The 14,223-nt window shown below is 44.2% G+C and overlaps 1 protein-coding gene across 2 annotated transcripts; it reads left to right on the forward strand.

Annotated features, from left to right (window-relative positions):
- Window positions 1–5,360: 5,360 nt before the first annotated feature.
- Window positions 5,361–13,761, forward strand: LOC138800879 (lysophosphatidic acid receptor 4-like). 2 transcript variants are annotated; one of them, XM_069983187.1, is made up of 2 exons: window positions 5,361–5,444; window positions 11,373–13,761. In XM_069983187.1, exon 2 carries the CDS (start codon window positions 11,436–11,438, stop codon window positions 12,366–12,368), a length of 933 nt encoding a protein of 310 aa, XP_069839288.1. In that variant the 5' UTR covers window positions 5,361–5,444; window positions 11,373–11,435; the 3' UTR covers window positions 12,369–13,761. The 2 variants fall into 2 exon arrangements, with proteins under 2 accessions (XP_069839288.1, XP_069839190.1); XM_069983089.1 differs by lacking the exon at window positions 5,361–5,444 and adding an exon at window positions 7,113–7,193.
- The last annotated feature ends 462 nt before the right edge of the window (window positions 13,762–14,223 follow it).

The following is a 14,223-nucleotide window of genomic DNA, read 5'->3' on the forward strand; positions in this document are numbered from 1 at the left end:
TGGATCACCAGGAATGGACACTAAACACTGAATCACCAGGGATGGACACTAAACACTGGATCTCCAGGGATGGACACTAAACACTGAATAACCAGGAACAACACTAAACACTGGATCTCCAGGGATGAACACTAAACACCGGATCACTAGGGATGGACAATAAAAACTGGATCTCCAGGGATGGACACTAAACACTGGATCACCAGGAATGGACACGAAACACTGGAACTCCAGGGATGGACACGAAACACTGGATCTCCAGGGATGGACACTAAACACCGGATCACCAGGGATGGACACTAAACACTGGATCACCAGGAATGGACACTAAACACTGGAACTCCAGGGATGGACACTAAACACTTGATCTCCAGGGATGGACACTAAACACTGGATCTCATAGGATGGACACTAAACACTGAATCACCAGTAACAAAACTAAACACTTGATCTCCAGGGATTGCCACTAAACTCACACTGGATCACCGGAGATGAACACTAAACCATGTCATCACTAAACACTGGATCACCAGGAATGGACACTACACACTGGATCTCCAGGGATGGACACGAAACACTGGATCTCCAGGGATGGACACTAAACACTTGATCTCCAGGGATGGACACTAAACACTGAATCTGATAGGATGGACACTAAACACTGAATCACCAGGAACAACACTAAACACTGGATCTCCAGGAACAGACACTAAACACTAAATCACCAGGAACAACACTAAACACTGGATCTCCAGGGATGAACACCAATGGAAACCAGAACACTGGACCACCAAGGATGGTTGCTGAACTTAGGATCACCAAGGATTGCCACTAAACTCAAACTGGATCACCGGAGATGAACACTAAACCATGTCATCACTAAACACTGGATCACCAGGTATGGACACTAAACACTGGATCACCCGGATACTAAACCTCTGAAAGGATTCTGCAACACTTGATCAGAAAAAAACCCCAAATGACTGGATCTTAGTAACAGTTCTGGATTAATGCAAATGGACTCTTAACCAGTAGATCACAAAAGGAATACACTGTATCGGCCACTAGAGCTTGCAAACTGCCTATAAGGCACCGAAACCCAGAGACAGAAACTCTTTTCGGATCTTCAGGGAGATGTAAGAAGACAGTGTGTAAATTCAGCTATAACGACATGTCACTTTATACTCACACTTCCTTCTTCAGGAGAGGTGTCAGCACTCATACTCATCGCCCGCTGTGACCACACATCATTCTCACCAATGCATAGGCCTAGATGTGTGAAGGTTTCTCTGTATTCTTTGCATATATTCTGCTTGTCTGTGGGTTCACATACTTCTGTAGAAAGATGCCATTAATGTTTTGCACCTAACAATGATAAGGTTATCAGGTATGATCACTGTATGGTAGATGCCGAGATATTGAGGCCATCGTGTTCATAAAGTCCAGCTAATACTATACAGAGGACTTGTATATATGTAGCTCTGTATAACAACATCAACTGGTCACAAGATGGCAGAACTAGACTTCACCTTTAAGAGAAACAGATCACTGATCTCAGGGAGACCGGCCAAAGATAAAACCACCGGCTGCTGGTTAAAGCGCTCAATGCAGTGAAATCCTAGGTGCATTGTTTCCTGGGTAACATAAATATGCAAAAAGAAGAGCCTGTGGAGCCTCATTTAAGAGTCTCGAAACAAAGGACTAGCCAGATATCCCTCTAGGAAGGACCCGGCCAAGGGGTGGCTCTGTAGGGAAACCACCAAAACTACCATATTATGTGGCCACAAATGTAATGACAAGGGAAAAACCAAGGCCAGGTATCCTCCACAGACAGCTGTTTCGGGGTGTTGCCCCTCATCAGTGTGGAGCAGGATTCTGGCTAGGCTTTACCTATAGCAGTCGCCTTTCCAGGGTCCTAAACTTAGCTCCCAGTATTAAAATACCCCCAGGACTTACAGTCAGGATGAAGATGAGGTTGCACAAGTAAAATGGTGGAATACTATCCTAGCAACCTCCCAACATGTTTCGATGTATATGCAGTGCCATCAGAGAAATTCGACACATTCATATTTATGAACAGAAACAGACTTCAAAAACTGAGCCTGGCCAGTTATCCCTAAATGTTTTTCTAGATCTTTCCCTGAATACTTACCCTACACCTGGCACAACTAAGCCTCACTAACCCTGCAAGCATCCCTATGATAACCCTGATGGGCAAATTACACCACGGAAAGCAACATCATGACTATGTTCAAGTTACATGAGGATGAACCAAGAACTAACTGAAGAGATTAGAGAGCAAAACAAGATTGGAACAAGCCACAAGGAATTCTGGAAACATATACACATACACTATATACACTATAATCCGCACCATACTGCAAAAGTCAAAGTCAAAAGACAAATCAGAAGGAGGCAAAGTAGTGTCTGTAAATGTCCTAGACCTCCAGGGTCTTTATATTTTTTTTATACTTAAAGGAACAAAGGGCTGGAAAGTTTCCATGATGAGTAATGGAATGGCCCAAGCAGTATAACAGAACTCAAAGTATCCACAAGTACTATGAAGGTCTAAAGGTGTAAAAGACAAGCCTAAAGCTGACCATACTGTACACTTGCATCAGCCAAACCCACCATTGACTCTTCTACCACAGATGATGTCCGGGGAATAGGAGCATTGGGTAAGTTGAGTTTCAGATGTCTAATTCTTTAAAAAACAGAGTTTACTCTAAATACATGAATGCACAACCAGCCAAAGATTCAGCTATCTTAAAGGGGAAATACCCCCACCGTGCCTTATACTGACTTCTGGTATGCTGGGATAGCCATCACGACCCTGAAGACATCAGTGTTTTTACTTTTGTAATCTGCTGCTCCATTCCTGAGATATGCTGGAAAAGTCTTATATGCAAATTAGGCCTTTTGGTGCACTGAGGGCGTTCATGAGCCCCTGGAGCACCGCTTCTGCTCCCCACTACTCATACATAGGCATGAGTGCTCTGCCTTGTAAGTGCAAACTTTATGATGGGGCCACCTTGCATATTTATGGGGAGTCAGATTTCAGCAGTGTCCCGGGGGGCTTAGGACCACCTTCGGTGCACCAAAAGACCTAATTTGCATAGAAAGCTTTTCCAGTATATCTAAGGAACAGAGGGGCAGATTACAAAAACAAAAACACTGATGTCTTCAGGGTCACCGTGGCTATCGCACCATGACAAAGGGGCAGTGTATAGTACGGTGGTGATAGATTCCCTTTAAAGGGCTTTTTCATACTTTTTCAAAGTTTCCAACCACCAATCATGAGAGTGCTACACTCCATTTATTTTCTTTAGAATAACTTTTTGTGTTAGTAATACCTCTTTAAGAGCAAAGAGAACAATAAACATACTGACAAAATATACAAATACATTTTGTGAATCTCGATATATTATAAAGTGATGCTCCGCCTCCATAAGAGGGACAGGAGGATTATAGGGGGTCAATGGCTGCCCATCTAGGTGCACATTGCATAAGCCGTTACCGGGCTCTGTACCACACTTATGATATGCAGCAGCTTTATTTAAAACTGGAAATCCCCTTGAAGCAATGTTATAGATGTGTTTTTGCGGTTAACCATCATTATGTCATTATGCGCATGGTATAAACAACTCAGAAATATCTCCGGACCAACAAAGGAAATATATATATACTGTATATATATATATCCCGAGGGCGGAAGACAAACCACATCAACCATATCTCACAGTCTATCTAGGCAATAACATCTGCCGATATCAATGACTTCCTGCAGAATGTGACCAGTCAGACCAATGGTATAAAGAGGAGTAGTATAAGCAAATGTAGTATATATATATATGTATATATGTGTGTGTGTGTGTGTGTGTGTGTGTGTGTGTGTGTGTGATAGAGGCCATCTTACCCTTACTTCTCTACTCACACAGTACAGTATAGATGGTATGGAAGGAGAAGGGGTTACTGACGCACTTTGTGGACAGATAGGAAATACATAGCAGCAGAGGAGTTACTGTTGTTGCTGCTTAGAAGCTGGGGGCAGGGGGTTACACTGCAGTGAGTACTCACATATCATGTATTATAGTATAATTACAGTCATACCCAATTTGTATAGTTGTTTTTTTTTGTTGATTTTATGGTTCACTACTTTTTCAGATAAAAACTGGCTACATTCACACCCCAATGATTTTGAGACATAAAACATCTATAAAAACATCCAGACATGCATTTTATTCAATGAGAAAACATCTGTCAGATCACACGTTGTTTAAAAGGGACTTTCCTGGGTCTTTTTCTTCTAGGGGTCCGTTCACACGTGCCGTATCGCAGTGGATAAAAGAATAATAAGAAAGCCGTTCTTACCTGTCTGCACTCTACCGATTCCCTTCTGACGCCTCTTCTCTATGGCACTCCATTCTCCCTGTGCAATGCTGATCCTTTGTGAGTGCCATAGACTTTAATGGTGGTCAGATTAGCAGCGGATTTAAAGGGGTTATCCAGCGCTACAAAAACATGGCCACTTTTCCCCCCTCTCTTCGCTGGAGACAAGAGCAGGGCAAAAGTGGCCATGTTTTTGTAGCGCTGGATAACCCCTTTAACTGCGAGAAATTTGCAGTGTGAAATTTACGGCAATACAATACGGTGAATGTAAGGAAATAGTTTAAAAAAAGGCAAAGGCTCAAAAAAACATTCCAAATGCCACATGGTGTAAAGTGAAACTGGCTCAGTTGCCCCTAGCAACCAATCAGATTCCACTTTTCTTTTCTCACAGATTGGAAAATGAAAGGTGGAATCTGATTGGTTGCTAGGGGCAACTGAGCCAGTTTCACTTTACACCATGTTTGATAAATCTCCCGCTGAGTGTCTGAGATTTTTTGCCTGTGAAAACTTTCCTGTGGAATGTGCTTTTATTGGTACCAATCTGGGGTGCATAGTACTTTTCCCCTGCAGCACTCCCGCAGGATAAATGAAGTATTACACAACTCTATTAGTCAGTGGTCTGTATAGGTGATGGATATGGCTGGGTCCTCCAGAGTATAGCCGCTCTGTGCTGATGTCTGTCCCTCCATGGCAGCTGGAGTTCTCGCTCACATCTGGTCACAAGGAAATGTTTTTTGTTTGTTTGTGATCTGACCTGCTGACACCATGAGATCAGTCATGTTCCATGTGCCTAAGTATGATGTGACCACATAATAAACCAGAAGACGACAGCGGTCATATCTGCTGATCTACACTGTATTCAGGCGTCACTTCTGGGGGATAGTGCTCCCGTATCAGCTGCCAGATCCAACACAGCAGACACTCCACATCATTGGCCTCCTGTAACTCCAGTATTCTATATCATATAGGTCAGGGGTAGGGAACCTGCCGCCCTCCAGCTGATAAAGAACTACAATTCCCATCATGCCTGGAAAGCCACAGCATAAGAGAAGGAGGTAAATAACGTCAAATAAACACAACATGTTGTCTTGTCTAGTCTGGGGTCTGATTGATTCTGAGGTTTCTTTTAGCTGCCTGCTCTGGGGTCTGATTTACGGGTTCGGTCTGGGGTCTAATTCATGTTGGGGTGTAAATTAGGGGTTAGGTCTGGGGTCTAATTCATGTTGGGGTGTAAATTAGGGGTTAGGTCTGGGGTCTGATTAGTCTGGTCTGGGATGTAACTAATTTTGAGGTATAAATAGGAATCTGGTCTGTGGTCTGAATTTGGTTCTGTATTATATCTGGGGTATATTTTTAGGTCTGATTCATTCTTTTTCCATTTAGGGGTCTGATACCTGATTAATTCTGGGGTCTGACAGTTTGATGTAATCTGTGGTCTGATTTAGGGGTCTAGTCTGGAGTCTCAGTTGTGTAGTCTGGGGTCTCATTTAGGGGTCTAGTCTGGGGTCTCTTTTTGGGGTCTTATCTGGCTTCTCATTTAAGGGTCGTATCTGGGGTCTCATTTAGTTGTGTAGTCTGGAGTCTTATCTGGGGGTCCAATCTGGGGTCTCATTTAGGGGTCTAGTCTGGGGTCTCATTTAGGAGTCTTATCTGGTGTCTCATTTAGGAGTCTTATCTGGGCTCTCATTTAGTTGTGTAGTCTGGAGTCTTATCTGGGGGTCTAGTCTGGGGTCTCATTTAGGGGTCTAGTCTGGGGTCTCATTTAGGGGTCTAGTCTGGGGTCTCATTTAGGGGTCTAGTCTGGGGTCTCATTTAGGGGTCTTATCTGGGCTCTCATTTAGGTGTCTAGTCTAGTGCCTTATTTATAGTTGTAGTCTGGGGTCTTATTATATTTGGGGATCTGGTTTGGGGTCCTATTAATTTTGCTTACTTTTTTAGGGGTCTGACCTGGGGTCTGTGCTCTGACTATATTTAGGGATGGGATCTGGATGTTGGCTTCTAGTATGGAGTTTGATTTTGGGTTCCGATCTGGGGCAGGGCCATCTTAACAGCATTATGGGCCCCTGGACAGAGCTGGGAAACCTTGCGACCCCTTAACGATGATTATGATGATATAATTGTGCGGTGCGTGGGGCTGCCGGCCTCTGATCGCTGGGATTTATGAAGCTTAGCTGCCAGTAAGTGCGTCGGGGGGTGTGGGGGGAGTTAGCTCCCAGTGCGGTCCGTGGCCCCGTTCTTACAGGACAGAATGACATCGACAGACAGAGGAGCAAATTGCTCTTCCCTCCTTTGTTTGTCAGATCAGTGTTTTACAGTCAGTCATGAGCCCCCCGGGAGCTGCCCACTCTGCCAAATGGGAAAGACGTCCCTGATCTGTGGTCCATTCTAAGTTAGATATCCAGTTTGGGGTATACCCCTTTTGGCACACTCCAAATACTTGCCATAAGATTGCCGCACTTGGTCTCTTGTGAATACCTCCATACCTCCCAACTATTACACGGCCAAAGAGGTCGCTTGGGGGGTGAGTACCTCAGAGGTTCGGCGTGCTCTCACACACTGGTGTATGCTGTATGTGTATGCTGAGGTAACACTTCTTACACTTCTTGTGGTAATCACTAGCAGGAAGCTCTCAGCATTGCTACACTCGCTCCTTCCTCTCGGCTGCTGGTGAGTAAAGCCTGTGTGTACACTGTGTGCGGGTCGTAGTCTGGAGACGGTTATGTCACAGTGGATGTATACAGCCTGATCTATGGGACATCACTTACCTATAGATCCAGCTCCTCATTCTATAGGAAGACAAGGCTGTGAGTATGGCTGCCTTCTGCACCCTCAGACCTGGCGTCTGCTGATAGACCTGCATACTTTATTGTTGTTGTTTTTTTTGTATACCTTCATATATATTGTCGTATATTTTGTTTAGTATATTAGTATATTAAGATTCCTGCTATGGATCCCATTGCTGGTTACGGTGATGCAGTGTTGGTGATTATTGCGTGGGCGTTCCGAGAGACTTTCATGAAGGATACGAAGAGTGCGGAGGTGTGAGGGGGGGCATGAAAGGTTCTGATGAAATGTCACCCTCTTCTCACCCTGAAGGACTCAGGAAATGGGGGGCACAAAAAAGAAAAAGTATATACTCACTCCTCCTCTCCCTGTCGGTCCAGCCATGGTCTCCATCAATTGGCTGCAGTGTCCTGTGCTCAGGTTATTGGGGACGTCATCCCTCTGGTGCTGGAAGTGGAACAATACGGATAGATGTGTCCAGAGCTGCAGCTCATGATGAAGATGATCCTAGACATTGATAGACCCCCTTTGGCCATTTATAAACATGAGGAAATGTAGGGACCTCCATGTAAAAATTTTCGAATGTATGAACTATAACTTCAGTAATGTATTAAGGCGTCCCTGTGATCTAAAAAAAAAAAAAAACTTTCAGCATTTCAGAAACACACCGAAAGTTATGATCAGATGGGGTCCAGGTGTTGTAAGAAGAACGCAGCTGAGCGCTTCTCTCCCTGGCTCCGTGAAGGAAATTGGCTCTATATACTTACTATAGAATCCATCTCCTGCAACAGAAAGAGGGGAGCAGTGAGTTCGTGAATACTCGCAAATTGCGTACAAATGAATTCCGTTAAAAATAGTGGCGAGTGAACGTGTTGGTAAATGTTTGAACGAACATGCTGCTAATTGTTCGTGTTCGCCGTTATGAACAATTTGTTTGATGATCGGAATGGTTATAACAATTACTTTCGAACATGTGAACGTTTATCTCGTGATGTACGTAACTGTGTAATATTTGCAACTGCGTAATTTTAAGCTATAATGGGAGGTCACTATTGTGGCCGCCATGTTTAGCGAATTTGCTTTGCTCATCTCTATTCCACTCTGGTTACCTATGTACAGGACAGTCCCTCTATCCCACCATTGTCACCCATGTATGTATAGTACAGTCCCCCTATCCCACCATTGTCACCCATGTATGTATAGGACAGTCCCCCTATCCCACCATTGTCACCCATGTATGTATAGGACAGTCCCCCTATCCCACCATTGTCACCCATGTATGTATAGGACAGTCCCTCTATCCCACCATTGTCACCCATGTATGTATAGGACAGTCCCCCTATCCCACCATTGTCACCCATGTATGTATAGGACAGTCCCCCTATCCCACCAGTGTCACCCATGTATGTATAGGACAGTCCCCCTATTCCACCATTGTCACCCATGTATGTATAGGACAGTCCCCCTATCCCACCAGTGTCACCCATGTATGTATAGGACAGTCCCCCTATCCCACCATTGTCACCCATGTATGTATAGGACAGTCCCCCTATCCCACCAGTGTCACCCATGTATGTATAGGACAGTCTTCCTATCCCACCATTGTCACCCATGTATGTATAGGACAGTCCCCCTATCCCACAATTGTCACCTTGGTACAGAACAGTCTCCCTATCCCACCCTGGTCCACCAATGTCACCCATGTATAGGACAGTCGCCTTACCCCCCCCCCATCCCCCCCAACCCAATGGTCCAATGTTCAGAAATGCCCTAGTCCCTTTAACATGAGGATCACTCTGCACCCCTGTGGATCCTAGTGGCTCTGGACTACAAGTGGGCAATATACACCTCACATTATAACCTGCACACCACTGGAGTACAGCCCCAAGCCACACAGACCTAATCCAAGTACCGTGGTGCCTTGGATTACCAGCATAATTTGTTCCGGGACCGCGCTTGTAATCCAAATCATTCTTAAACCAAAGCAAATATTCCCATAAGAAATCATTAATATGCACACAATTGGTTCTACGCCGCTTGACTCCTGCAGCAACACTGGCAAGGTGTGGTGTCGTGTCCCACAGTTAAGTGCTTTAGGCACTGGTCAGAAAGTTACTCCTTTAGTGTTAATGAAGGTGCATTCTCTAGTTTTACCACAAGGGGACAGTATTGCTTTTATGCATTGTTTTATGTTGCACAGCTGTAGTCATTCGAGGGTTACTATCACCTGGTCTGTACCAACCTATAAGAGATGCTGTTCTTTCTCTACCTTTCACTGCACTCTTTACATAACACAACCCCGAGGGTATAGTCTAGTCAGTCCAGTGTAGACTAGTGGTGGTAGTAGACACGTATGGAGAACACAGAGACTTTCTTTCTTAAAGCAACACTTCCACTAACAATGCACTGCTAAACACTAAAGAGTGCACAGGCCAGTGGACACCCCAACCCACACCGTGAACATCTCTAAAAGTGCAGGACAGTATCTGACTGATCCTGATAGAGCAAAGCTACCTCAAAGGTCTACGTACTCTATCTCGCTGCGCAGGTGACACCAGAAAACTTCGGACACTTTGCTCAACTCAGGTAACCAGGACTGGGGCTTGTGTCACCCTTGTAGGATAGGTAACTAGAAGTATTCTTCTTCTCTCAAGTATTCACTTCTCAAGTATCTCTTCTTCTAAAGTTCCGGCAGAGCACAGTACTATATTGGGTTGGGACTCTCACAGCAAACTCCTCTCCACTTCTCTGAACTCTCTCTACTCTTCTCAGCACGTAACCAAGTCAGCACTGCTGTCTTACTCTCTACCTCAGTATTCAATGAGAGCAAGGTTTCCCTAAACATTTGCACAGGAGATAGTCAGAGGCCCCAAACAATAATCCAGCCATACAGTGTCTACCTCCATAAAGGAAGTCTTCAGGGTACAACTATAGCTGCACTTTCATAGCCATAGGTCCACCCTGTTGAAATGATGAGAAATCCAACAAAATTTTATTGTACAATTGCATTTAAGAATATACTATATAACAAAAGGTAGATGCAAAGCGCAGTGTGGTCAATTGTTATCCCTGCTGAGCCCATATTCTTAAATGGGAAGTATTACAGTGTAATAGGTACGTTCAGCTTAGTCACAAAGTGTGACAAAAGTTTTTATTTAACTCACTCTGAGCAGTTGTCACTTCTTCTTTACCACTCTTCGAGGCAGGGACGTAGGATTAATGGGACCCCATAGCAAAAAACTGTACAGGGCCCTCCCCCCCTCCATTATGCACAACACAAAGCAGTGCAAATATATATATATACATCGGTGATGTGGCCAAATGGCTGCTTGCTTTGTCAGTCCACTGTATTTAACTATAAGGGCCCATCAGGAGTTCTTATGGTTAAATCCATGCTGCAACACAAAAAAGGGTTAAAAAGCAGAAGACAATGAGATCTCTGCATCAGTGTAGGTGCACTGATAACGCCTGACCTCGAAGCTTGCAGCAAGAGCAGAGGTCAGGGTTTATCAGAGCAGTGAAGCAGAGATCTCCTTGTCTTCTGCTTTTTAACCCTTTGTTGCGTTGTTGGAAGTTTGGTTCACTTACACACTGCAGTACATAAGGGGTTAGGCAGAAGCACACAGGACCTTCCCTGTGCATCCCCGTGGGGACCCCCTGCGGCACGGGCTCCATAGCAGCTGCCTGGCCTGCCTCTATGGTAGCTACTTCACTGCTTCAAGGTGGTTTTTACCAAAGGACCAAAAGACTAAAGGAAATTCCTACCAGGATACAGACAAAAACTATGGGTTCTACTATTCAGCATAATGGGAGGGTCCTTAAATGGGTTGTGCAAAAGTGCCACATCTGTCCACAGGTTCTCCCTGGTACTGCAGGTATGTTCCCAGACCCCACACTGGTAGGAGATGTATACTCTGAACATAGGCTACTTTTCTTGCAGCATAAATGATGATTGGTGACTTAAATTGCCATACAGAGGTTTTTTTTAGGGACCTAAAGCAGTACTGTGAATCAGACAAGTCAAGAGTTAAGATCATACAGGGTATTAGTCCTGAGGCTCTTCGCATTTGTTATGGCACAAATTAGAACTGGGGGAAGCACTTGGCTATAACTCATGATTGCAGCGGGTGTCAGGATTGAACCGCTTTAAAAATCTGTAAAAGTAACTTTCTAAAACTATTTGACTTTTATTTTATCAGGTTTGTTTCAAAAAGGAGCTAATCATCTTATCCCAGGCGTGAAGGACACCAAGACCAACACAAATGAGCAACAACAACAGCTGCCAGCTGCTCAGCCATGTTGTGTACCTGAGTGGGTACTCCATTATATCACCCATTGGGCTAGTCATGAACAGTATCGCCATCTTTTTGTTTTTCCATATGAATAAGATGAGATCTCCCACCATTGTCTACATGAAGAACCTCGCCATCACCGACCTCCTACTGGCCTGCACCATTCCTCTAAAAATCTATTCCTATACAGTAGACCAATCAAAAATCAGCATGGAGGTACAGTTCTGGATATGTAACATCTTCGGCTCTTTCCTCCTTCTCAACATGTACGGCAGTATTTTTTTATTGACCTGCATCAGTTTTGACCGATATCTGGCTGTCTGCTTCCCTCTTCGATCTCAACGCTTCCGTCAGAAGGCCGCTTGGATCTGTGTTGGTGTATGGGTCCTCAACATAACATCCTGCGTTGTGAGTTATGTCAGGTACACAGATTCTTATGCTAATAGCTCTTGCTTGGACGGCCGTCCACCATTTGTTACTAAGACGGAACCCACAATAGGGGCTGTCGGCATAGGCTTTTTAATCCCTCTTGGAGTCATAGTCATAAGCTCTGCGGCCATGTTAAGGTCAATGGAGCAAAGTCAAGTTGTTCAAGATGGACTAGTCAACAAGCTGAAGGTGATACGTATGCTGGCTACCAATACCACTATCTTTCTTCTTTGCTTCCTTCCTTATCATCTGGTCTTGTTTATTTACCAATTCATGGACAACTGTATTCTGGAAGAGGCCTACCAGTTCACGCTATTGACAGCTTGCTGGAACACAGTGCTTGACCCCTTCGCCTACTACTTCACCACCGATACAATCAGAAATGTGGTCAAAGAAGAGATCAAAGCAGGAAAGAAATTTCTGGATATGTCGGATCTATCTTTTGAGAAAAATAGGCCCATTATATCCTCTTAGCTGGCCACCAAAGACCAAAATGGTGCTACCAAAACTCCACCAGACTGGTGACAGGTCAAGCATAGGACCTGGAGGTAAGGTTACCTGGAAAGGGTTGACCAAGTTGTTATCTCGAGGGTTGACCAAGTTGTTATCTCCAAGGTTGACCAAGTTGTTTTCTCCAGGGTTGACCAAGTTGTTATCTCTAGGCTTAACGTCACTAACAAATGGAACAGAAAGAAGAAATTTACTAAACGTTAAACCAAATTCAAAAATTTATCAAACATTTTCAGAATTCAGAGCTACTTGGTGCTATTGCTTTATTATTTACTAGGAGCTACTGAGAAGAATCTTAAGGCTGGGCTCACATCTGTGTTCGGGACTACTCAGCAGAAAAGAAAAAATAGACAAAAATTTAAATTGACCACATTTTTTGTCCTGTTCTTTTAATGATAGAGGGCCATCAGAATTCATATGCCGATTATTTAGGTTCGTGCGAACCCAAACTTTCAGAAAGTTTGCAGATGTAAACCTTAACCTGACCCCTAAAGATGTGGGAAGTTGCCAAAAGTTTGGGTTTACATGACCCCAATTGATTGGCATTTGAATTCTGATGCCTGGAGAAGGTGAATGCAGCCCGAGGACTGCCTGGTAAACATGGATACAGCAATAGGCTGTATCGGGCTGCATCTAACTTCTCCAGGCAACTGGATTCAAATGCCAATAGTTCAGGTTGGTGTGAACACAAACTTTTGGCAAGTTAGCTCATCTCTGCTAACCACCTTGTATTAAACCTTTGGCTAACATTTATCTTAAGACATTATTCCAAAAACTGGTTAATGTTTTACGGCATTCTTATAGGAAGCAGGACACCTCGAAGTAAAACCAGGGTCATATTTACCCGTAAAAAGCATTCTGCCTCAAGTAATACAGAACCAATGGTCAATGGATGGCAAGGAGTCCTTTGCACAGTACTGTACATTTTCCAGCACTTTCCAACATGGAACATCTTCACATCTCATGGTTTGCTTTAAATATTACATCTGTTAATGTAGCAACTTGTCCAAATGGAACAATCCCATCTCCCTATGGTAGACTGATGTCAGGACATATCACAAAGCTGATTATCAGGCCACGTGAGGCTCCAACGTTCACCACTTTCCCATGCCTGATACAGACTTGTTTTTATGGACAGGTTGTGGATGGTTTTGTATATCATTGTTAACAATTTAAACTGAGTTTGGCAACGTGGTTCCATTGAGGAATCGGCAAAGGAGGGGAGGTCGACTAGACAGGCAGAAAAGTATAGGATAGATTAGAGGAGTAAGGGTATTCGATGGAAGGCCAGAGAGGAGGATGTTGCAGTAGTCCAAGATGGAGATGGTAGGGGCCTGGATGTGCAGTGTAAATGACGACCAAAGGTGGCGGACTGGTGGGACAGGGCATAGCTTCATGTAGCATTGGGGTCCAGGTTTCACATCTGGTTAGCGGAGTAATAAGAAGTACCTTAAAGGGCCTTTTACATGGGCTTATTATAAAGTGGACGATAATCTGAATATGTAAAAGTGACAGCCATCAGCGGGGCACAGGGAAAATGCCAGATCCTTGGCTGATCGTGTCTTTGGAACTTGTTTTAAAATTTATTGTCATCGGCCGCACATCTTCTTTTGTAAACAGGGGATGTGAGGGTGCTATCGATAAAGGCAAATTGACAGCACGGATATATGTATATACAGTATGTGTTCTGTCAGTTTCCAGATCACACAGCAGTACATACTTACCTCCTGTGCTGCTGTGATCCGGCATCCTGTTCTCTGGCTCTCCCGTCCAGGCACAGTGTCTTCAGGTTCTGCCTCCTCCAGAATGATTGACAGTT

This window comes from Dendropsophus ebraccatus, chromosome 1, assembly GCF_027789765.1.
Source record: "Dendropsophus ebraccatus isolate aDenEbr1 chromosome 1, aDenEbr1.pat, whole genome shotgun sequence".
In the NCBI taxonomy this organism is placed as follows: domain Eukaryota; kingdom Metazoa; phylum Chordata; class Amphibia; order Anura; family Hylidae; genus Dendropsophus; species Dendropsophus ebraccatus.